This window comes from Cloeon dipterum, chromosome 4, assembly GCF_949628265.1.
Source record: "Cloeon dipterum chromosome 4, ieCloDipt1.1, whole genome shotgun sequence".
NCBI classification, from domain to species: Eukaryota; Metazoa; Arthropoda; class Insecta; order Ephemeroptera; family Baetidae; genus Cloeon; species Cloeon dipterum.
In genome coordinates this window covers 11645286-11667006 of record NC_088789.1, presented here as the reverse complement: position 1 = coordinate 11667006, position 21721 = coordinate 11645286, and the positions used below count along the sequence as shown (strand labels likewise).

The 21721-nt window shown below is 38.5% G+C and overlaps 7 protein-coding genes across 10 annotated transcripts; 5 read left to right on the top strand and 2 right to left on the bottom strand.

Annotated features, from left to right (window-relative positions):
• The first annotated feature begins 121 nt into the window (after positions 1–121).
• LOC135942966 (zinc finger protein 131-like) lies at positions 122–2381 on the top strand. 4 transcript variants are annotated; one of them, XM_065489330.1, is made up of 6 exons: positions 122–212; positions 273–403; positions 865–1064; positions 1125–1178; positions 1234–1326; positions 1385–2377. In XM_065489330.1, exons 3-6 carry the CDS (start codon positions 869–871, stop codon positions 2188–2190), a joined length of 1149 nt encoding a protein of 382 aa, XP_065345402.1. In that variant the 5' UTR covers positions 122–212; positions 273–403; positions 865–868; the 3' UTR covers positions 2191–2377. The 4 variants fall into 4 exon arrangements, with proteins under 4 accessions (XP_065345402.1, XP_065345403.1, XP_065345401.1 ...); XM_065489331.1 differs by having other exon boundaries at positions 123–212; positions 273–399; positions 1385–2379; XM_065489329.1 differs by lacking the exon at positions 122–212 and having other exon boundaries at positions 219–403.
• A 397-nt stretch (positions 2382–2778) lies between these two features.
• LOC135942545 (BOS complex subunit NOMO1) lies at positions 2779–9775 on the top strand. Its single transcript, XM_065488699.1, has 14 exons — positions 2779–2995; positions 3177–3276; positions 3338–3466; positions 3751–3995; positions 4178–4478; positions 4529–4697; positions 4817–5108; positions 5196–5594; positions 6719–7248; positions 7492–7855; positions 8061–8232; positions 8429–8749; positions 8814–8887; positions 9234–9775. Exons 1-14 carry the CDS (start codon positions 2859–2861, stop codon positions 9532–9534), a joined length of 3534 nt encoding a protein of 1177 aa, XP_065344771.1. The 5' UTR covers positions 2779–2858; the 3' UTR covers positions 9535–9775.
• A 909-nt stretch (positions 9776–10684) lies between these two features.
• Positions 10685–12268, top strand: LOC135943233 (uncharacterized). The gene is made up of 4 exons (XM_065489688.1): positions 10685–10868; positions 11082–11340; positions 11680–11820; positions 11893–12268. The coding sequence occupies exons 1-4, from the start codon at positions 10751–10753 to the stop codon at positions 12059–12061; spliced, it is 687 nt and encodes a 228-aa protein (XP_065345760.1). The 5' UTR covers positions 10685–10750; the 3' UTR covers positions 12062–12268.
• A 276-nt stretch (positions 12269–12544) lies between these two features.
• On the top strand, positions 12545–14358 carry LOC135943234 (uncharacterized). Its single transcript, XM_065489689.1, has 4 exons — positions 12545–12728; positions 12818–13084; positions 13587–13771; positions 14102–14358. The coding sequence occupies exons 2-4, from the start codon at positions 12818–12820 to the stop codon at positions 14184–14186; spliced, it is 537 nt and encodes a 178-aa protein (XP_065345761.1). The 5' UTR covers positions 12545–12728; the 3' UTR covers positions 14187–14358.
• A 444-nt stretch (positions 14359–14802) lies between these two features.
• LOC135943236 (uncharacterized) lies at positions 14803–16491 on the top strand. The gene is made up of 2 exons (XM_065489690.1): positions 14803–14963; positions 15938–16491. Exon 2 carries the CDS (start codon positions 15940–15942, stop codon positions 16459–16461), a length of 522 nt encoding a protein of 173 aa, XP_065345762.1. The 5' UTR covers positions 14803–14963; positions 15938–15939; the 3' UTR covers positions 16462–16491.
• An 8-nt stretch (positions 16492–16499) lies between these two features.
• Positions 16500–18920, bottom strand: LOC135943232 (uncharacterized). Its single transcript, XM_065489687.1, has 3 exons — positions 18755–18920; positions 17846–18382; positions 16500–17227 (listed from the first exon to the last, which is right to left on the bottom strand). The coding sequence occupies exons 2-3, from the start codon at positions 18372–18374 to the stop codon at positions 16953–16955; spliced, it is 804 nt and encodes a 267-aa protein (XP_065345759.1). The 5' UTR covers positions 18375–18382; positions 18755–18920; the 3' UTR covers positions 16500–16952.
• Positions 18921–19437: 517 nt separating this feature from the next.
• Positions 19438–20930, bottom strand: LOC135944225 (uncharacterized). The gene is made up of 2 exons (XM_065491035.1): positions 20427–20930; positions 19438–20156 (listed from the first exon to the last, which is right to left on the bottom strand). Exons 1-2 carry the CDS (start codon positions 20672–20674, stop codon positions 19715–19717), a joined length of 690 nt encoding a protein of 229 aa, XP_065347107.1. The 5' UTR covers positions 20675–20930; the 3' UTR covers positions 19438–19714.
• Positions 20931–21721: the final 791 nt, after the last annotated feature.

Genomic DNA, 21721 nt, shown 5'->3' with positions numbered 1-21721 from the left:
TGACAACTTGTTACGTGGTTATAAATTCAATGCAATGTGCGTAATGAAATGAAACAATCCACGCTTTGAGAGTGAGAAAATAATGTAACTTTCTTGCCGACTTTCCCGCATTTTTTGTTCAGCAATCAGCCCACCGCCCATTGGCCAGTCAACCTTTCAATCTTCTGACGTGCGCAACCAAAACATTAGCCGTACCCGTAACAGCTGCAGAGGTATATCTGGGCAAATTTTATTCGTAGACCTCAAAAACTTATCATTTTAACTTTTCACAGCACAAAAAGAAACATAATTACTCGGGATGAAAGATGCCTCGCCACCGGTCTGCTGCAGCTGTGTAGAATCAGCAATTTCCTTAAAATATTAGGAAGTGCGAAGTGTTACAGGACAGCGATCATATGTGTTGGTAATTTGGAACGCCCTTGCCCTACATCGTTTAAGTTTTCGGGAGGAAACTTCCCTTCAAACTTAGATCTTAATATTTTGTCCCGATGCTGTTTCATTTTAAAGAAGTTTTTTAAAAATTGCATATTTGATCAGTACATAGCACAAAATAATACAATACAATCGTGCAATCTTTATCAATAAGGTGCATTATTGGTTTAAATCGTTCAAAATTGCTTCTGAAATTTCTAAATACAAATTTAAAGGACAATTAATTAGCAAAAATACAAGGTCTTCATGTTGGTGAAATTCATGACTGTGTTTTTTGTTTTCATTAATTAAATTGAAGTTTACATTATTGTAAGTTTAGTTTTGTATGCTTTTACACGGTAAATTAATGTTAGTTGTAGCTCAGAGACGTAATTTTTTTCTCATTTTGCATTGTTTATATATTTGTGCTTGAAGAGCTATTTTATGTTCCAGAGTCATGCCAAACTACAAAATTGGTAAAAGAGGAGCTCTATCAGTCATCCGATCCTCCTTACCTAAAAAGATAAAAAAAATCGCACCAGCAAGTCATGAAATCGATCATGCCTATGGCCACTCTTCACCTAATTGTGCTCTCATACAGCTGCTAGCCAACTACTGTGATGTGAAACTGGAAAGCAATGAGACTTATGCAGGTATTAATGTTAATGTCACCTTTTGGCAAGGAAAAAATATAAAATATATCTTAATTCCAGCTGACGCTTCTCCACTCTGTGATTCTGTTCCTATAAATAATGATTGCTCAGAAGGCAATGCCACATTCATATATTTAATTGGAGTTTATTTAACGTTTTACATATGCAGGGTTCGATACGTGCATGTCATCCGTGTCATCTGATTCAGAAAAGGTGAAAGTGGAGCCAGGGATCGAATGGCAACTGAAAGAAAAAGAAAAGGGTGAGTTTAATCCGAGTTTGAACTTGACTGCTGATTGTTTTACAACTTTGCAAAGCAGCCATAATTATCAAGTGTGGAGAAGACTTAGATTTATCACCCTCGAAAATATCTTCAATAGCTTCGGAAATCATGCAACCCCTAGATGACAAAAGCCTGCCCTTGATATCTGTAAAAAATTATAAGTGCGATGAAGAGGAGTATGCCCTGCCTGATGAAGATAGTGCTAGTGTGGAAGGAAACGAAAACCAAGATGATAATGACATTGTGTTGAACGTTGAGTACAAGACAGAGCAGAATGTCCACACCTCATACAAGTTTTTTAAGTGCTCCGATTGTGATCACATTTTTCCATCTCACAAGAAACTAGTGGAGCACGTGCAGGGCAACACTTCAAACCCAAGTCTGAAAGTCCTGTATAAACAGAAATGCGGTTTTTTCTGTGAGATTTGTAAAATGCGCCTGCTGAATCAGAAAACACTGCTCTTGCATAAGGTCCAAAAACACAGCACACTCTTTCAAACAATTGTCCCGGTTAAAAAAGAGGAGACGGCGGTGCCATGCGGCATGATTTGCAAAATTTGCTCTAAACAATTTAACTCGCAGGCGGAAATGGACAGCCACATGAAAGCTCACGAAAATTTCATGCCCTTTGAATGTCGGAAGTGCTATAAACGGTTTAAGTTTCAACTTGAGATGAAAGATCATAATATGGAGATCCATGAGGTGGCAAAAGATTTGCGTGGCTGGTACATGTGCAAATTGTGTGATGCGACTTTCAAGAAATTGATTGATTACAAGTCTCACACAAGTCATGAACACCGCATTAGTTTCAATGAACTTTATAATATAACTAAGACTTGCTGACTTAGACACATCCGTGTAATAATTAATTGCTTGCGAATTGTTGAATTAACTTAATAATAATGCTTTTGTGCAATCAAAGAACTTTATTTATCTCCAGGTATTTGTCAAAAAAGTTGTAGAGGAAATGCGAATCACTATGAATGGTAAAAAAAACTGATAAAAATTATAGCCACCTTTGTAAGACACAATTTTTTATTTACGCCGTTCCTCTGAAATAATGATGCCAATATGGAATAACTAACTTTTTAAAGGAGGCGTGCAGTAAGTATATTTTGGTATTTTTTATTTGCTATTACAATTTTTTTTATCTTTAATTAAGTTGAGAATATGCAAATTATCCAAATTAAAAAACTCAAAATTTAATTTTAGGTGTGTATACAATAAAATTTTCTATTAATTATTGACAGTAATAATTGTTATGTGTTAATACGGCTTGATTGCATGAAAAAAGTAAACTTTTTTATAATTGGATGGGCTTTTATTCAGTTACTCTGACATGCAGCAATAATTTTATTGTGCAATAGTTAGTTACTAGTTAGTAACGTTTCCGTGCGGTGTCGTTGCAGTTTACGTTGTATAACTTTACATCGCCAGCCAGGCCCTAGTATTTCTTTGTTTTTAATTCGGCTGAGTTGGGCAAGGGCTTGGGCCGGTGACTCGTGCTCAACATGCTGAGAATATTTGCGATTTTTGCCATTTTTTCAATAACAGCCCCCTGGCAAACTCGTGCTGATGAAATTCTAGGCTGCGGGGGCTTCATTAAGAGCCACATTCCGATCGAGTACTCCCGGGTTGAAGTAGGATTGTGAGTTGAAGACAAACACGTCGGCCGTGACTGGGAACACCATTATGGCTTGACTCCTCTTATTAAATTAATTTGATAATTTTTGTCATATTATATACATACATGCTGAGGACTGACCTAATTTATTTATAATTCTAGTGAGTTCAGTAAAGTTATATTGCCTTTTCTATTATTTTTTTAGATTCACGAGACAAGGGAGCAAAAAGGATGTGACTGATTGTGCTCCTAATAATGGCTATTATTTCCTTCCTGTTGATGACCACGGAGAATACATTCTCAGGGTTCGTGAATTTTTAATCTGCACATGAAATAAATAAACTTTGTGTACCCATTTATAATCAGGTGTCTGCTCCAGCTGGCTGGAAATTTGAGCCTAGTGAGGTCCCTGTCAATGTAGATGGACATTCTGACCCTTGCAGCTTGGGCAAAGACGTTAACTTTGTTTTTGTTGGATTTGCTGTTGCTGGAAAGGTATGTTTTCGTTAATACATCAATATTTATGCACTACTTCCCGTTTATGTGCAATGTGGAAAGAACATGATAGACAAAATAGTTTTGTTTTGAAAATAAATTTTTCTTAAACTGGTGGAATAGGAAAAATAGTTTTAAAAAAACTTGGGGCATAATCCAATGTTGTTAACCAAACCAACAATTTACCATCTAAATGGAAATTGATTTTTTTTTAAACTCGGTCATGAAATTAAGTCATAGCTTCAGCGCTTCCTTGGTTGCACTAAGGTCACTTCATATTTCAGGTTGTGAGTGCTGGCAGTGATGAGGGTCCTGAAGGCGTCACAGTTGCTTTGCACGCTAAAGGGGCCAACGAGCCTCTGCTCAAAGCCAAAACTGATCAGGGTGGTGCCTTTTCTTTCCCAAGGGTAGCTCCTGGTCAATATGAACTGGTCGCCTCGAGGCAAGGATGGAAAATGGCTAAGAATAAAGCTAGCCTCTCAGTCACAGCTGACAACTACAAAATACAAGGAGAGCTTTCTGTTGCTGGGTAAAATCTTATTATTTGAATTATCTCAGTGCATATAGTTGGAATTGTAGATATGCATTTTTTCCCATTTATTAGGAATAAAATGTACACTTTGAAATTGTGAGCAAATACAAAAGGAATAAATATTTTTAGAAAGATTTAATTGCTTTGTAGCAAAACTCACCTAACTCTTATCTTTGAAGGTACCCAGTGTCGGGAAAGGTAACAAGTGACAGGGAGCCAATCGGTGGCGTCAGCTTTGTTCTTCATGGTGAGAACTCGATGAAAACAAAGCCTCCTGGCTGCTTGGAATCGCCCACTGGACTCTGCAGGGTTGAGTCTGGTCCCAATGGAGAGTTTTCTTTCCCAGTGCTGCAGCCAGGCTCTTACAGACTTGTTCCTCACTACGCTGCCAGCAAGGAAGGAATCGCATTTGATGTTAGGCCAAAAGAACTTAAGTTCACGGTTAAACACAATAGTTTGACTTTGACACCGGAATTCCAAGTAGGAAAATGAGGATTATTAAGGATTCTTTTCTAAATTGTTTTTTTTAGGTGAAAGGGTTCACTGTAACAGGAAATGTGAAGTTTTCAAAGAAGGGAGCTGGAGTCCCTGATGCTAAAATCTTCCTCAACGGTCAGCAGCGAGCGCTAGCAGGGCAAGATGGAAACTTCAGACTGGAAAATATGCAGGCAGGAAACTACAGACTTAGTGCAGTGGCAGGTAAAGCTTAGCAATAAATCTAATTTTATTTAAATTGTTATATTGAGTTCTCGTTTAAATTGTGGCAGTGGCAATTCCTTCATAAATATATGTGCTGTTATAAATATTTCTATGTTTAGACAAGTTGGAGTTCCCTACCATTGATGTGCGGATTTCGCCAAGTTCTCCGATTCTCCCTGACCTCCTTCCATCAGCCTTTGCTGTGTGTGGAATTGTACACCAGCAGGAAGCGCATCTTCCTCTTGGCGTAGCTCCTGGCCCTAGGACTATCCAGGCAGTTTCCCTGCCAGACAAAGTCAGAGTTTTGAACACCAATACTGACGAGTCTGGCGTTTACTGCATCATGCTGTCGCCTGGAGAGTATCAGATGTCAGTGGTCGTCACTGACAATGAGGTCAAGAAGGGACTAAAGTAAGACTCAATCAACTTAAAAAACAAACGATTCTATTTTGTTCTATAGTGTTGTTCCTATCAGAAAAGTAAAATGTTTTTATACAGATTTTCTCCTTCAACCCGGAACGTGAATGTGATCAACAAGTCCATCAGCATCATTGATTTTTCACCATTGCGAGCCACCCTCTCAGGTCGAATCCGCTGCATTGGCAAGTGCGCTGACACGATGACCCTGAGCTTGGTTTCTACTGATGAAGAAATCCCCCCTGCACAGCAGACCATTATTGACGCTGGGACTTTCACATTCAATGACGTGCTGCCAGGCCAATATGACCTCCACATAAAGTCAGAGCAAGGAAATCTCTGCTGGAGGGATGAAATCCAGAAAATCATTGTTTCTACAGCTGTCACTGCCGTCCCTGATTTCATCCAGACAGGCTATACAATGAGCATTAAGTCCAGCCATGACACCATTGTTGACTACTTCAATCTTGATAACGTTAAGTGAGTATGAGCATGTTAAGAGGTAGTTTTAAATTTTTGATTTGCCACTATGCTAGTTGTTTGTTTTTCTGTGTACTGATCCCATTTAAAAATATCTGGACTTTAGAATTTTCCTTTGGTTTCAAGATACCGAATTCTTGTCTCTCTATCCAAATTAACAAATCAGAATGAAGTACGCCAGATATTTTACAAGCTATTTAAAAAAACCAGCAAGATTTAACAAACTCTTTAGTTTAGTTTAGTTTTGAGCTTTTATTTTGATTAGGTCATTATTTACATGTTAAGAATTGCATATTTCGCATGCTTATTATCTTTCAATTTATAATTGCGGCTCACGTGAGAAATTTGTTTGATAGTTGTGCAACAGCTGTATTATTTCAGAAGATGCCTGCTTGATGGATTTATATTTTTTATTTGGCGTGTTGGCTATAGGAACTTCCATTGTGGTATGGTATCTCTTAAACTCATGCCCCAGCGGAAGTTCTCTTAGTCCGCATGTTTTTGTTTTCCTTTCTCTAGTCGTTTAGTTTTATATTTGTAGTTATTTTTGGAAGTGGATGTTGCAAACTGTGTTCTTTGCTAAATCTATCTTGTTAAAATTGTGATGGCATCGCGTGTTATGCAGATAATGTTATTGTCCTAAAATTTATGCTGCAAATTAGGCTTGAGATAAGAAAGGATCAATCAATGGGGTTAATAACGATACAAATTTAATTTTGCCTTCACTAGTCACATCAGAGGCTCTGTAATTCGACTTTCTACCTGTTTTGAATAAAAATTAAAATATTTGTATACCTCGTTTTGGAATGAGTACTCTCTCAAATCTACGCCAGCTGTAAGAATGCCTGGACAATAGACTAGAAAGATTTCCAGGAAGTTTTTAAATTGCGTAACTTAGATAACATGCTGCACATAATATAACTGTTACTGGAAGTTATTAAATTGTATGTTTTGTTTGCGTTTCAAAAATTTCCATTGTGTACTATTCTGCTTTGTGACTTAAGATCAAGTTAATTTATAAATATTTTGCAAATTTGTCTTGAAATTTATGTAGCGGCAAGTTATTAATTAGTTGCAATATTGTGTACAAAAATCATTTTTAAGTTTTTTTCTTTTTTTGCTAGAATTGCCTCACTGCAGATGCGGCGCGGCAGCAACGAGTTCTGCGTGCCCGGCCCTGGGCCCTATATGATCGTGCCCGTGAGCTGCCACGAATTCCCAGCACCATGGTTCTCCTGGGAACTGTCGACCGGCTCTGTTGTCCTTGAAGCTGTCAAGCATAAGTTTGGCGGTGTTATCCATAGCTCTGAGCTGCACGACGACGTGGTGGTGCTTGTGGCCAAGGACGATGGGTCCAAGGTCAGCCTGGGCCCGCTGAAGGGAGTGCGTGGGCCGCACGACTTTGAGTACAGGTTTGAAGTGCTCGCCAAGCCGAGGGAGGAACTCAGGATGGAACCGAGTGCAGAGAAGCTGATTTTTGCCCCTACCTCCAAGACTGTGAGTGCTGGAGACGATTGCTTGGCTGACGCCGTTGTGTTCAAGGGAGAAAAGGGCTACTTTGTCGAAGGACGCATCAATCCTGCATTGGAAGGCGTCGACGTCAAGATCTCGCAAGGTGGAGAGCGGATTGCTGTCATGATCACTGACAAAACAGGTTCGTTTCGATTTATTGTGTTTCTATTTAAGTCCATTGATACAACAAGGAAAATCGTCAATGTGGATTATTTGTGCCAAAATACTAATTGTACGCTCTTTTTCCTTAAATTTCAATCTGATTTTTAAAATTATCAGTTTTAATTCCACTCCCTCTTGAATTGCTGGTCAAAGTATGCACAAATAATTAATAATGCTGTAAAAGTACAATATAATTTTATTTAATGGCTTTTAAATCTTTCAGGGCAATACAAAATAGGCCCACTTCCCACCCCTAGTCCAGGAAACGAGTATGAAATAACAGCGGAGCGGGAAGGGTACCAAATGTCAAAGATCAAGAACGGCGTATTTGAAGCCAGAAAGCTTGCTGAGGTTGTGGTAACCGTAACCGACTCATCAGATGGATCTCCTCTTGCGGGCGTGTTGCTTTCTCTTTCTGGAGGAGACTACAGAAAGAACAGCCAGGCAGGCCCTGATGGCATCCTCACTTTCCACTCATTGTGGCCTGGAGAGTACTTCCTGAGGCCCAAACTTAAGGAATACAAGTTTGAGCCCCAGTCGAAAATCATTGGCGTCGCTGAAGGCGCTACTGTTCAAGTCAAAGTCAGGTATGTTTTGCAATGCTATTTCCTCTCAGATATCAAGTTAAGTTACTCAGAAGTATCTCTTTTTGGGGTTATTTAAATTGTATTTACATCAAAATCAAATCTACAATACTTACAAGGAGTATTTTAATCATTTTATGTTTTGGACTCTAATTATGAGATTTATAAACGTATGGGATTTATTTAAACATACTCATTGTTTGTTTAGTGGAAAAAGAGTCGCCTTCAGCTGCATTGGAGTAGTCACTTCGCTGAGTGGTGAAGCAGAGCCTGGAGTAATCATTGAAGCCATTGGAACAGGAGACGCTTGCAAAAATCAACAAGAGGAGGCCATTTCAGAGGTCAATGGTCAGTTCAGGATCAGAGGACTCCAGCCTAAGGTACTTTTAATTTAAATTAAATAACTTTAACGGTATCAGTTTCTCTTAATTTTAAGTGCATAACAAATCAAGTTTGGGCTCATTAAAATGTGATTTCATAGACTATAGAAATTCATTTTTTATTAGTAACTAATAAAAAATTGGGTATATTGTATTTTTCTGCTTGTTTTAACGCAGCATCATCTTCTAATTTTAGTGCGAGTACTCATTGAGACTGAAGCAAGGTGTTGAAGCGAACCAGCACATTTCTCGAATTTCCACCTCCAACCTCAAAATCCAAGCTGAAGACACTGACGTGTCAGACATTCGAATCATCGCATGGAGGCCACCGCCAAACTGCGACGTGGCTGTCCACGTGGTCAACTGCCCCAGTGGCGTCAATTTGCGTCTTCGGCTCTACAGGGAGTCTGATCCAGACAGCCACATTTACGAGAAGAAACTGGAGCCTTCCTCAGCGACGCAGCATTATTTCATCTTGCCTGTCCTACCCAACGATGGAAAGGCTTATTTCATGCAGGTATGTAATATGCTGCTAGGTTTTTAGTATAGTTATTTCTAATGTATTGTGTTTTCACACTCAGCTTGACCCTATTGGCAACCAACAAAAGAGGGTTGAAAGCCTGACTGCTCAATTTTCTGCCAATTCTTCATTCAGGTAAGAAAACAATTTTTATATACTTCAAAATATCCAAGGACTAGATTAGATTGTCCGAGGACTGTGATTAAGGCTGCCACTGAACTTTCTGGCATTGTTACAAAAATAATTTTTGCTGGCCCTTAAACTTATTTAATTATTTGGAAACTTCATCAGTCCTATAAAAGTGAATATTGTTTTTCATTCAATTTTTAGTTGCTTCCATATTTATAGTTTTTCAGGAATATACGTTCATTTTCATTTCAAATTGATAAGACCTTTATTCATTAAATTGCAATATTGATGTCTTAGGATGGCACAATTAAAAACAGTGTGATAATTTGATTTTTGTGATGTTCTCTCATAGATACATTAAACTTGAGCTTGGCACACCATCAATTGGCCCCTCAAGAGGAGATGGCTATGAAGATGAAAAGAGTACAAAAGGTTCCATCATCTTCTTCACTCTGGCTGCCGTTCTGGCGATGGCCTACTTCAACCAAGACTACGTGCTGCCGGTCTTCAACCAAATTGGCACTTTCGTGAGACATGTCGCCGCTTCTGCCTCAGCTCCGAATTCAAATGCAAATCCCGCGCCCATTCCGCTCGATGAAGACCTGATGGTCGAGCCTGTGTCCAAGAAAAAGGCCAAGCTGCGCAAAGCCTAGTCACTTGAGTCCCCGCCAACTTGTGAATCGTGTGAGTTCGTGTTTGCTGTGAATGGTAAATGGAGACTGCATGACACTTGACGCTAGAATCAGTGGTCACAGAGTGAAAGAAAATTGAAGTGACACCGTTGATTAATTGTTATTCCATTGTTAGTTTGTTGATTTTTCTTGGTGAACAACGATTCGAAAAAAGACGCGATAGGAAAACTTGAAATTAATAAATCAATTCTCTTGATTAAAACACTCTGGGTTTCATTTACTACCACCCTATTTCTTTTAATTTGTACCATCAACTGTATATAGATGGTGGGTGCGCAGCTGATATTGGAATCTGAGCCATGTTGTTCTTAACACTCATGTGATAATTTCATCTCGGCGAGTGGACGCCTGTCTGATACAGTTCACATCCGCGAATAGTAACGGGATTTCAAACTCGTTTTTCCCAATAAGTATTGCCCCCGAAAATAAAAAATGACTACGTGCCGAAAAGCATTGGATATGCATGACAAGCAGAAATTCTCAAATTATTTACCCCTGAACATGGTTTCAGTGAACTTGTACGTTGATATGTTATGAGAATTGCTAGAAAGTGAAAATATGTTATAGTTAATGGGCATTTGGGTTCAGGTTCAAAGTGATTTATTTGGAGTGATAATTTTTCTATCACAATGAAAATGAAGGCGTTGTATGCGTTAAATTGAAAAAATACTTAACATTACAATAGTTATGAATTAATATTCTCATATGCTACAGTCAGTTGAACATATTTTGTCACCCTGAGTGGAAAGTTCTAGGTTAGATGTTTCTACTATTATAGACCAGCTAGAATGGAGATATCAGTCATAATAGGTATTGATATTTTGTAATAGTAAGGTTGTAAGACTGTCACGTGGAACATTTAGCGATATATGCCTTTTAATTTTTTTAAGTGCTGGGGATATCAGTTGCACCTGAGATAGTGAATAAAGTTAAGTAATTCGTCATGCATATTTCACTTGTTCGCAGTTAACGTAAACGCCGGCGTTTTTGCTAGTTAGGCAGAGCACTAAAGCTCAAACAAACAAAGCAATGTAGGCTAGTAGTCAATTTGCGTGCTCGTGGAAGGGGTTCGTCTCATCTTCTGCGCCCACGCACGTATATAATCTGATGAGGGTGCCCGCTCTGTTCCATTCCTCGCAGATTTTGGACCAGTTTACATTAGATCAAATCGACCAAAATGGATCATCGCATTGTGATCGTAGTGTTGCTAATTATTGCTTGTGCTGCCGAAATTTCGGCCGCCTCTACGGCGGAAATGGAGCATAGATCAGCAGTTGAAAGCAGAAGAAGACCGTGTAAGAAAAATCCTATCAATTCATTTTAATTGTTTATCTTCAAGGTCCCTAATATTTTTTACATCAATAATTATTAATGGTTGAGTTTGGAGCTGGCTACGATAAAAAAAGATAATTCCGCTTCACAAATTTATTTAAAATTTAACATTTGTAGACAAATATTCAAACAGTTTTTAAAAAGAATTTATCAAAGTAACAATTTTGGCCCTGCAGTTGGACTCGGTTCGCTTCTATACGGACCCGCATTGGGCTGGTTACTGGCCATCAAGCTCAAAGTGGTGCTCGTTGCGATTGCGGTAGCAGTCGCAATGGCGAGAGGGTCCAAATTCTGGGGGCCTGGATCCTGGGGCTGTGCGACCTCGTACGAAAGTCCTGGGCCTTGGGTTGAGGAATACCCTGGACCAGTGAAAGCATACCAAGAGAGATCGGACAACTTTGAATCTGAGTCGCTTACTTCTAGAGTAATGAGTGGGTAAGGAAAAAACGTTTGTTTAAATAATCAAATTTCTAAATAAAAATAAAAATGAAATCACTTAAAATTTTAGATTTTAGGTTTCACATTATTTCGTTCTAGTTAAGCCATCTTTAAAAAATAAGATACACAAAACATAAAATGGAAACATTGAATATTATAATTGCGTGTAAAATATTAGATTAAGATTTTCTATGCTGTTTCCAAAAAAGTGTTTATACTGTTCGTTTTACTTAACCGCTGATCAGAATATTTATTTTTATTTTTTTTTTGTACAACTTTTCCACGTTATGTTCAAAGAGAGTATAAAAAAGTGCAATTAACTTTCTTTTATTCTAGAATTGAGCTAGCAAAAGTCGGATGGAAGGCTGTTACCGAGAGCGACGAGCAAAACGAGTCTTGCAGAGCTCGTTTGACTTGCGAGGCGCGACAAATTGCCAAGGAAAGTCCTCCTCTGGCAAAAATGCTTGATGTCTTCGGGTAAGTGAGCATAAAAATAGAAACACTTTGATTGGATTTTAATGGGAATATATCATCAAACACTTACTTTAGCGCATCATTGCGTGAGTATGACACAGGAGCTACGACTGATTGCGAGCAACTGGGATGCTCATCATTAAGCAGTGGTGTGCACAAAGATGAAGCGCGCACTGACTTTCCAACATCTGTATCACCAACTATTCTTTCAAATGAGCGCCCGAGAGGATATTACGCGTGGTAAAGATCGCTTTGGAAATTAAATATTTTTCAGATAAAATAGAGTTGTTAATTTTATCATCTTTAAATTATTTTCTACAAATAAATATTTTATATTTAACTAAATTTTTTAATTTATTTTGTTGAGCTATAAACGTTTTATTAATTTCTCAACATTTTTTGTCATGATTGCATGATACGAAAGAGCAATAAAAACGATATTAACCAAGAATAGTGCTTTTCATATCTCATGACGGAAGACCTTTTTGAGAAATTACCCATCATTCCAACCCAAAACCATTTCCTCACAACATCAACCGCGATCAGCCCCCGCACGTGGATGGGGTTGCGCCACGGGCTACATCCTCTGTCCTTTAGTAATTCTTTGCCTGTGCGATTAACATAGGTAGAAAATCTACAAAAAGTCTGGGTTTATTGAGCTAAAAAATTATGCGAGCTTGCGTTTGCAGTAGCCGCCGAAACACCCGTCTGCGGGGGAAAATTTGTATCAATGACGTGTTAAGAAACCACACTAAACACATGTCAGGTTTAATTTGTTATCTCAAAAAGGCGCATTCCGCGTAGACCCTAGGCGCCATGAAGCTGATGTCGGTGGATATTTTTCCACATAAATAGCCTATGAGACTGGAGCAGTACCATACTGTCTTCTGCCACCGCCAACAAAACAGAAGGTACATTTTTTTCTCTATATATATTCTTCGGACTTTCAATTTTTCTAATATTTAAAAGCGTGTTTTACAAAATTAAAAATCATTTTCAGATGATGAGGACCTTGATCTTCCTTGCAGTCGTGGTGGCCGTGGTCCTCGCGGCGCCAGCTGAAGAGGAAACGGGAGTTGCCGAGGTGGACAACGGCATGGAGCGCTCGTCCAACGCTTCCAATACGCTCACCCTGCCAGGCATCGGCGACGTCTCTCTCAGTGGCACCTCGCTGCTGCATGGCTTCCTTGTTGGCTCCTTCGCTCTTTTCGCAGTTGTTGGACTGGCCACCGTGCTGACCCTCATTCTGCCCTGGTTTGGCCTCAGGGTATGAGTACTTTGCTTTTTAAACAATCAAATAATTTAACCTTTTTTTCATAATAAAATTAAAGAAAAATTATTTCCCGTTCTTGGCATTAAATAATTTTTTCTTTAGCCAGTACAGAGTATGATTCACTCCTTTTTAAAGAAAAGTCTCCAATTTAATTTAGAGTTAAATGAAACAAATCAACTGGGAAGGAGTACATTTTTTATATTTTTGGAACAATGCAAACCTTGAGAGAACATTAACTTAACTTAACTTTCCTTTATTTGTATTACACAGCGGTACAAAAATCGAAGCTTCTCCATTTCTGTCCGCGCATTTACAAATGAGTCTCAAACAACAAAATATTAATAACAATAAATAGAAGAAACATAGTATAAACATTTCCGTATGTTTGTGTCGCAAGCGAGTGTGCGTGTTTTGCTAAATTTGGTGCTCTGAAATTGAGATATTCATCACAAGTATAAAATTTGTTACTTTTTTACAATTTTTAATCGTTTTGCAGAAAGTCATCGATAACTGGTCCTGCGCCCTCACGGGAAGCTGTGGCTACGACCCCTACAACGGCAACCAGCTGGCTTACGACCACTACCAGAACTACCAGCAACCTGCACCTACCGCGTACCAGCAGCAGCAGACTGCTGCAGCGGCCGGATACAGTGCTAACCCTTCGCCAACCTACCATCAACGGTAAATATTAATTTGCTTTCAATTTTTATGTATGTTGATGCTGCTCTTTAAATAGCAGAAGGAATTTTTTAAAGCTATATATATATATATATATATATATATATATATATATATATGTTTTCTGGAGAGGGTAGTGTTTATTGTCGCTTACAATTAATTGTATGATGGCTTGGTTCCAAGTTCCAAGAACCGCTGATCACGCTTTAGCAGCTTAGTTAAATTTTAGAATAATATTATCATTCATTCTCGTTAAATTTTTTTAAATTAAAATAATAAATTTTTGAATGAACTTAATTAAGTTATACTTATATACTTCTTTCCTGTGTTTAGTTCTTCCGATCTTTTGAACCCGATCCTGCAGGCCCTGAGCAGTGCCTATGAGAGGTATGGACCCACCCCCGTCGTCAAAGCATAAAGTTACTCCTGATTAAACGTTGAAAATTGTATGGACCGACCACCGCTCACGCCCGTTGTCATTCCCGTCCAAAAGATCACCATTATCAGCCACTGACAGGATGATGCGGTGAACAGCCATTTAATGTATGAATTCACATTATTGCGAGATATGCAGAAGCGCTTTACAAAAAAAATAGTTATTGTACATTTAAAAAAAAGTTGCTTGTTGGTCAGTTTTGAGCATTTCCACTTTCAAATGTGCTTCTGAATGCAGTGTTGTGAATTCAAATTTTTGTGTAGTTGGTGTGATTGTTAACTCTTTTCGGACTTTTAGGCAAGACTGAATTTTAGTCATAGAAATTATGCGAATGAAAATTTGTAAAATAAAAATGCAATTGATGAGAGAAGTTAGGTGTTTTAATTCAAACCCAGAATCCCTTGAAAATATGCGAGGCACTTTTCGTGAGTAAAAAACCCAGCAAAACAAATTGGTTGACTGATAAGATGTCACTCGAAATAAAACAAAGGGGCAGTTTCTGGGTTGTATACACATATGCTAATCAAAGTTCTCACTGGAGTTCAGAGGAGAGGGGTCACGTTAGCGATAAACAGCGAAACGCCAGAGAGAGTTGCGGCAAATTAACTAAGTGGCATGTGTTTGGACTCTGGCCATATTCAGAGTGAAAAGATAGCGCAGCCGCTACTCTTTCACCCTTTGTATAATAAAAGTGCTGCGCTAAGAAAATTTTGCAGTCGACTTCTCTGCAGTGACGAGACCAGAACCCCAACGAAATCAGTGAGTATATAGTACCATACACTTGCTCTGTTGTTAGTTCAAATGTGATATAGTTTCATTTCCCTGTGGCAAAAGAATTGATTTTTGAGTCATGAACATTTTTTAAACAATCACATAGTTTTTAATTTATTGAACTTTAAATACGTGGCTCATACTTTTCTGACTTGATTAAATTAAACAAACATTTGAACGTATATGTAATTGTAGTATAAACAGAACTCTTGAATTATGAACAATTTTTGTAAAATTAGAATGAATCGGTGGTGTCAAAAAAACATAATAATATAGTCACATTATTTTTGCCATTGAAAATTAAACACCTGAGCAAATAAAGTTTTTAAATGACTCGTAATGACCACTATGAAAGTGGGTGATGAACAATGCTGAGTAAACAAATAATAATAATTACGTTCCTCGGAAATACCAGCCCGTTGGCTCGCATTTTCAAGAGTGTCAAAGCAGTGGGAGATATAGAGCATTTCGGGGATCTATACTGGCTGCCCTATGTCAGAGATGGCAAAAAGGTGGTTAGTTGAGTGACTCGAAATGCTCAAATAGCCCAACGGGCTGGGGGCGCACCGGCGCCGACTCGCCACTTGCTGGTTTGCGCACCTTTCCAGCGGCTTTATGGTCAAATGTCTGGTGTTTCAATAAAAGACCTCAGTGCGGGGAGGCGAAAAGATGGCCTCATTGGGCCCAAGCTCCTCTGCGGCCATGTTATCGGCGGTGTTATTGCGACCCGGTGAGCTAATAGCCCACGGGAAAGTGCTGAGCACAGGCTCTAAAACGAAGAAATAATAAACAATTTATGTCATCATTTTCACTTTAAAAATAAAGTATATAAGAGAAAAATAAAAATGTAGATTTTTGATGCAAAATTTAACATAATATTTTGACTATCACACTGACATTTTTCTTTACCTCTTATTAATTATAGTTACCAGTTTAAATAAGAAAAATCTCCAAATTTCCAGCAATGTTGGCCCGCATTTTCTTCTTCTTGGCCGTGATCCAGTTCTCGGACGTTATCGGGGCGCACGAGAAGCGTTCGACTAGCGTGCTCGGCACCAATTGCAAAATCCGCAGCAAGGCCCTGCCCAACGAGTACCTGACACAGTTGCCCAAGGACCAATCAGGTTTGGTCGTGTCCGCGGCCTCCTCGGGCAGTCCCCTGAGCACCAAGTGGAAGCTGACTCAGCTCACCGTCGACGGCAAGACCTTCTTTGAGCTGCAGAACCGACAGTTCGAGACCTACATGAACAATTACTATTACACGGAGATGTGGATGGTGTCCGGCGCGAGGCAGAACTTCGCCGCGACCAACAAGAGGGACACGCTGTGGATCGTGGAGCCGGCGCAGCTGAACGTGCCCGTGACCATCAAGCACGTCGTCACGGGCTCCTACCTCACCATTCCGAAAGGCTCTTTCGCCCAGAGAAACGTTTTCCTCTCCAGGGCGAGTTCCGGTGACGAGTCTAAATGGGAAATCGTTTGTTAACAGGGCACGGAATAAAAAAGCTCATTTTAACTGCAAACTTTTATTTAAAATTACAATATATTTTTTTAATTTTTATAAAACCGAAAAGAATAAAATCTTTTCTCTAAACTAGCAATTTTCTGTTAAAAAGCAAATAAATTTAGGTCTTATTAATTCTAAAAAATATGGATTCATCACAAAATTGAACAGAATAATGGGAACAGAATATGACTCAAGTTGCACTAATTAAATAACACTCAAATTAAAAAAATGTATTCTGAATTAATCAAATAAATCATGGCACACCAGGCAAAGGGACAAAAAAATTCAGTTACTCGTAAAAGAATTACACTGTCCTCTTCCAGCATTATCACTTTAATTTTATTATTCTACAACACGCGACTTCACGGTCACGCGATTTAACCCATATTTAACAAAACCCCATCACCTTCGCGCTTTTTTCTTCACGTGAACTCACGGTTGACGAATAATAATTTCAGGAAAAATCATATTTAAGAAAACTTTTCGCTTGCAATAGCGTCCATGATTTGTTGAAAAGTGCGCACAGAAATGAGTGAGCCGACCAAGCCAAGAGGGTTGGCACCTGGTGTGCTCATAGACCGAGCTTCGTCGTAGATTTCGTAGTCGACCGCCGAGGTATTGAACTTTGCATAGTAGATGGCCGCTATGGCAGAGTAGATTAGCAGACCCGAAGCAAACAGCATGTAGGCAGCCCAGAATTTGTAGGAATACTCGTTGACGATAAAATCGTAATAGCCAGCATACCCTACGAAATTTTTAAATTAAAAAATTGCTTAAAATTTTATAGATGCCAATGAAACCAGAAGCACACAAGGTTACCATTATTTTTCATAGTTGAAATTAAAATTCATGAAGTGAACAAACAATTAGTTTAATTTAGTGTCCGTTCAAAAATTTCGTGGAAAATGCATTTTTATTTTTGAATATTAATTTAACTTTAAGATGTATTAATATAATAGCAATTATTGCATTAAAAACCATCAATAATTGTTAAACTCTTTAAATATTTTTCCAAAGGTCGTTGCTTTTGTATTGGACGTTAAAGATAACTTTAATCTAAAGGGATGGAAGATATGCAAACGTAAAAGTAGCAGAAATACGAATATGAAAAATTGAAAGACATGTACACACGCAAGAATATGTAAAGAAAATATAGAGAGATAATTAACAAATGGCTCTATTCTGCGCTGATTTAATAAACAGGATGGGCAGCTATGTATTATGTATGTGACCTTCTTCACAGTGTGGGTACGTGTGATATTATTCTGCTCTTCAAAAAGCCGTCCATTCTGTTTTTTTTTGTCAAATTTGCGCAGAGTAGGGTGATTTTCTTTCTTTTTCTATTAAAACATAAATGAATTACCCTGTCGGCCAGTTTCAGCAACTTGGCGAACAACCCTCATAAACGAGTCGGTCAGGGCCTTGTTCTGCGACCCGTCATCGCTATCTTGCTCGTCAAAATCTTCGTATTCGGGAGCATCATCTCCTTTAGGGGACATGACTTCCCTTTGATTCGCACTACTGGAAAAAAGCGGCGCCAGCAGCTTCAGTATGATTCTAAAGCCATATCCTATATTCTTTATCATATTCATAACCGGACTGTAAGTTGTCGTCGAAAATCCATTTGAAGGTTTAATCGTGGCAACTGCACTTGAATTAGCCAACGTAATGGCTTTTGTGGTCGTCAAGGATGGCGCTGGCTCAGTGGTTGAAACGCCTACTGGGATGCTATATTCAATTCCTGAAGTGGTGGCCAGTTTTTTGGCGTCTTCGGCGTCTGAAGTTGCAATGTTCGACTCTTGTGTTGTGGTTTCGTTTTCGATTGGCAGGGATTTCACGGCGGTGGGTTGTGCGATCAAAAATAGCACCAAACACACGAGGATCGTCTTCATCGCGGCGGCTGCCAACAAAACGCACTCATTGCAAGGTTACAGCAATTTGGGTCAGAGCTGCACGTGCAAATTGTAAACGCAGCACACAATATGAAATGATTTGAGCTGGCTTCTTGAAAAGAAATTACCAAAATACAAAGTTAATCTCATTTACTTTGGCCGATAATCATCAATTTTTATTTTATTGTTTAAAAGTTTAATGCATATAAGTTCATGTTTAACTAAAAAATAATACATAATAAAATTATAAACAAAGGAAAATTTAATAAAAATAAATGAAATGTTGCTTATTTTAAATTAGCTTAACCTAAAATAAAACATGTCCCATTCAGCAAATGCTAATTTTTAAGAATGAAGTGAAGAAAATTACGGATTCTTACCTTAGAATCGATCATTTATTCTTGATATCAGTCAATGCTCCATGGTCTCCGCAATAGATATATGAAACGCGCTGCTCACGAAAAGGTTTCGCAGGACTGGACGGCTGCAGAGGCTGGTATACGTCGCGCTCACTTGCTGATCAGGAGATGTTAAATGATTCGGGGTGAGTGGCCCTTCTTTTTCACATCAGCGACGCGACACATGCTCCTGCGTAATATTGACAAAAAAGTCATTCACCAGTGCAACACGTCGCTGCGGTGCTCCAATAAAACAAACTAACACAAAACAGTCAATTGTCATCTTATGACGTGTTTTAAATAAATATGTCTGGTCTGCGGGAGCGCGTGGAGAGAGAAAAAAATTCCTTCAAAATTAGCAGTCAAATGTTCAGCATTTTCATCAGAAATAATGTTTTCAGGTCTAAATTGAAATAAATGCACCATGAAATTTACTCGGACCGGGGAATTTTATTTAAAATGGATTCGCTCTTTAAATTCAGAATAGGAGTTACGTAGCTATTTTTTATTAATTGTCGGCAGTATTCTCTTCATATTTTAATATGTTAAAGTTATAAAATGATTTTTTTTAAAAATTGTGTGTAAGTTTGGTTGCTCTCACTCGTAAAAACTGTCTATTTCAAATGTACAGCTAAATGTAAGGAGGTTAAAATAAAATCAATGCATCCGGTAAAATTCATTTGGAAATAAATTTTATTCCTTGTAATTTAAACAAAATTAAGCAATGATCACAGTATTGTTTTCACCATCTATTAACAATCCAGTAACTAGTGCTTAATTCATACAACCCACAAAAACTTAACTCAATTAGATAAAATATGACATTGGCAGAAAGCTCCTGGAAGCAAAGCAAAATGCAAATGCGGCAATAGAACAGAATTATAAAATAATACACTTCAATTCATGAAAGACAGAAAAAAAGAGATTGGAGCTAGAAAAAAATCACATATATTTCAATAGCATGTCCTCAAGAATCTGATTAATGTCGGCGGTCTGCTGGTCGAGAGTCTCTTTTGAGTTGGCGTCTTTGGCGTTGCCCGCCAGGGCCCTGGCCTGCGGTAGGCGGTCAGGGAAGGTAACCTTGTGCCTCGAGATGGCCCTGATAATCAGCGCGGCCACGTAAATCACAAAGTACAGGCTGAAGTACAGGGGGATGTACCACAGCTTGCGGCCAATGTAATAGTAGCTGTACGGCTGCTGGCGCTTCTCCGCGGGCTCCGCGGGGGCTGCCTTTGACGGTGGTGGCTCAGGGGCCTCGGCCTCCGTGTATGATGAGTACGTCTCAATGGGGTAGCTCTCGGCGGGGTACGTCTCGATTTCTGCGCTTTCCTCGATCGGCACCACCTTTTTGTGGTGGTACGACGGTTGATAAATATTCGGATCTCTAAATAAGAACAGAAAAATCGATGCATTTTATTTTCTCCTTTAAACTTTCGTCAATATATAAGTTAGAATTTTTTTAACTGCTTTGCCATGACACAAATTATCCCTGGAGATCCTTTGTAATTTTCGTAATTTTTTTTTGCTCTTCTTTTGAATAATTTCCGATTTAAAAATTTGAATTAAAAAAATCCGGCATGGCCCAACAATTGACGCTCTTCAGCTTTGACAATATTTTATAGTACAAATTGATCTACTTTCTATTTGTCCTTACCTATACAACACTCCCATCCTGTCCTTCCCATCATCCAGTGGGGGAGACTCGGGTGTTGGGTCGTCCTTTCTGAACCCGGCGAAGGCCATGTGGTAGTACTTGCCCTCGGCGGCCACCGCAAGCGAGACGCAGGCAACCGCGTAAAACAAAAAACGCTTGTTAATCATTTTCCGTCCCTTTTGATTGCCGGCGGCCACAAAGGAGCGATGCGACAACTTTGTTCCTCCGGCGCGATCGACTGCCGACATGAAAGAGCAAACGCAAAAGCGATATTCTTCTCGTTAATTGGACGGCAAACAATCGACCGTTAAGCTGCCTTTGGACCGCAATGCTGACGCCCGCCGCCACACGTGCGACGTTTTTGACTTTAATTAGAAGCAAAGCAGAAAGAACAACAATCAATCAGACAAATAAAGCGGAATGCAAATATTGGCGTTACGTCGGAGCATTTAGCAAAGCGGAACGTCAGCGCAGGAAGAACATACATACCTCCTCCATTTCTAAAACTTTTACTTACAATTACACGTTAAATAATTTTCTATAGCAAAAGTATTCTAACAGCTTCAGGGCAATGCAAGAAATAGGTGTGTAATTGTTACTGAAGACATCTAAAAATAATATCATGAACTTATATAATAGCTAATAAAATATAATTATGCTCTTTGATTATGTTAGATAAAAATTTGTAAAGAAGTTAAAGGTCAAGTGACTCTTTGACTCATCAATGCGTGTCAGATAGAATTAATCCACGTAATTTTCTAGAAATGTATGTTTACATCACGCAGAAATATTAATCACAAAAATTAAAAGATAATTCAATAATTATGTTTTTAATAACATTAGACCAACAAAGGTCGATCTTTTTCCAAACCGTCGATTTTTTTTAATGCTGGAATGCTTTATTCTCCGATGCCAATACATCATGTACTCTTTTTTAAGAATTCGCCTAACAAAAGAAGCTTAAATAGCTTTCTAGGTTTGTTTAATTATTTGTTCAACTCTAATAACAGGTTCCAAGAGCTATGCAGTATTTTACTTAAAACAAAATTTGAACTGAAGCTAATAATAAAGTAGAAATTAATCTGTGTGGTGACTTTAATTTTTTTACTTCATTTCACAAAGCGAAAAGCGAATACAAAAGAACAATTTTTAAAGATTTATTCGAATTTGCTAATTGACTCAATGAAATGACTCAAAAAGCCCTATAAAACGATGCATTTTGATATTTGGGGCTTCATTCATAAACATAGGCATATCCACAGGTATAATTTTTAAAATAGAGCTGAATTTTTTTC

What these genes read in the sequence shown, in the direction of transcription:
- LOC135942966 (XM_065489331.1), top strand. Translation starts at nt 869, where the DNA reads ATGCCAAACTACAAAATTGGTAAAAGAGGAGCTCTATCAGTCATCCGA. An exon ending in AAGCAATGAGACTTATGCAG is followed by an intron (nt 1,065 to 1,124) that starts GTATTAATGTTA and finishes TCTTAATTCCAG; the next exon opens with CTGACGCTTCTCCACTCTGT. An exon ending in ACTGAAAGAAAAAGAAAAGG is followed by an intron (nt 1,327 to 1,384) that starts GTGAGTTTAATC and finishes TTTGCAAAGCAG; the next exon opens with CCATAATTATCAAGTGTGGA.
- LOC135942545 (XM_065488699.1), top strand. Translation starts at nt 2,859, where the DNA reads ATGCTGAGAATATTTGCGATTTTTGCCATTTTTTCAATAACAGCCCCC. An exon ending in GGAGAGCTTTCTGTTGCTGG is followed by an intron (nt 3,996 to 4,177) that starts GTAAAATCTTAT and finishes TTATCTTTGAAG; the next exon opens with GTACCCAGTGTCGGGAAAGG. An exon ending in GAGGTCAAGAAGGGACTAAA is followed by an intron (nt 5,109 to 5,195) that starts GTAAGACTCAAT and finishes GTTTTTATACAG; the next exon opens with ATTTTCTCCTTCAACCCGGA.
- LOC135943233 (XM_065489688.1), top strand. Translation starts at nt 10,751, where the DNA reads ATGGATCATCGCATTGTGATCGTAGTGTTGCTAATTATTGCTTGTGCT. An exon ending in ACTTCTAGAGTAATGAGTGG is followed by an intron (nt 11,341 to 11,679) that starts GTAAGGAAAAAA and finishes CTTTTATTCTAG; the next exon opens with AATTGAGCTAGCAAAAGTCG. An exon ending in AAAATGCTTGATGTCTTCGG is followed by an intron (nt 11,821 to 11,892) that starts GTAAGTGAGCAT and finishes CACTTACTTTAG; the next exon opens with CGCATCATTGCGTGAGTATG.
- LOC135943234 (XM_065489689.1), top strand. Translation starts at nt 12,818, where the DNA reads ATGATGAGGACCTTGATCTTCCTTGCAGTCGTGGTGGCCGTGGTCCTC. An exon ending in TGCCCTGGTTTGGCCTCAGG is followed by an intron (nt 13,085 to 13,586) that starts GTATGAGTACTT and finishes ATCGTTTTGCAG; the next exon opens with AAAGTCATCGATAACTGGTC. An exon ending in TCGCCAACCTACCATCAACG is followed by an intron (nt 13,772 to 14,101) that starts GTAAATATTAAT and finishes TCCTGTGTTTAG; the next exon opens with TTCTTCCGATCTTTTGAACC.
- LOC135943236 (XM_065489690.1), top strand. Translation starts at nt 15,940, where the DNA reads ATGTTGGCCCGCATTTTCTTCTTCTTGGCCGTGATCCAGTTCTCGGAC.
- LOC135943232 (XM_065489687.1), bottom strand. Translation starts at nt 18,374, where the DNA reads ATGAAGACGATCCTCGTGTGTTTGGTGCTATTTTTGATCGCACAACCC. An exon ending in TGCTGAAACTGGCCGACAGG is followed by an intron (nt 17,228 to 17,845) that starts GTAATTCATTTA and finishes AAAATTTCGTAG; the next exon opens with GGTATGCTGGCTATTACGAT.
- LOC135944225 (XM_065491035.1), bottom strand. Translation starts at nt 20,674, where the DNA reads ATGTCGGCAGTCGATCGCGCCGGAGGAACAAAGTTGTCGCATCGCTCC. An exon ending in AGGATGGGAGTGTTGTATAG is followed by an intron (nt 20,157 to 20,426) that starts GTAAGGACAAAT and finishes GTTCTTATTTAG; the next exon opens with AGATCCGAATATTTATCAAC.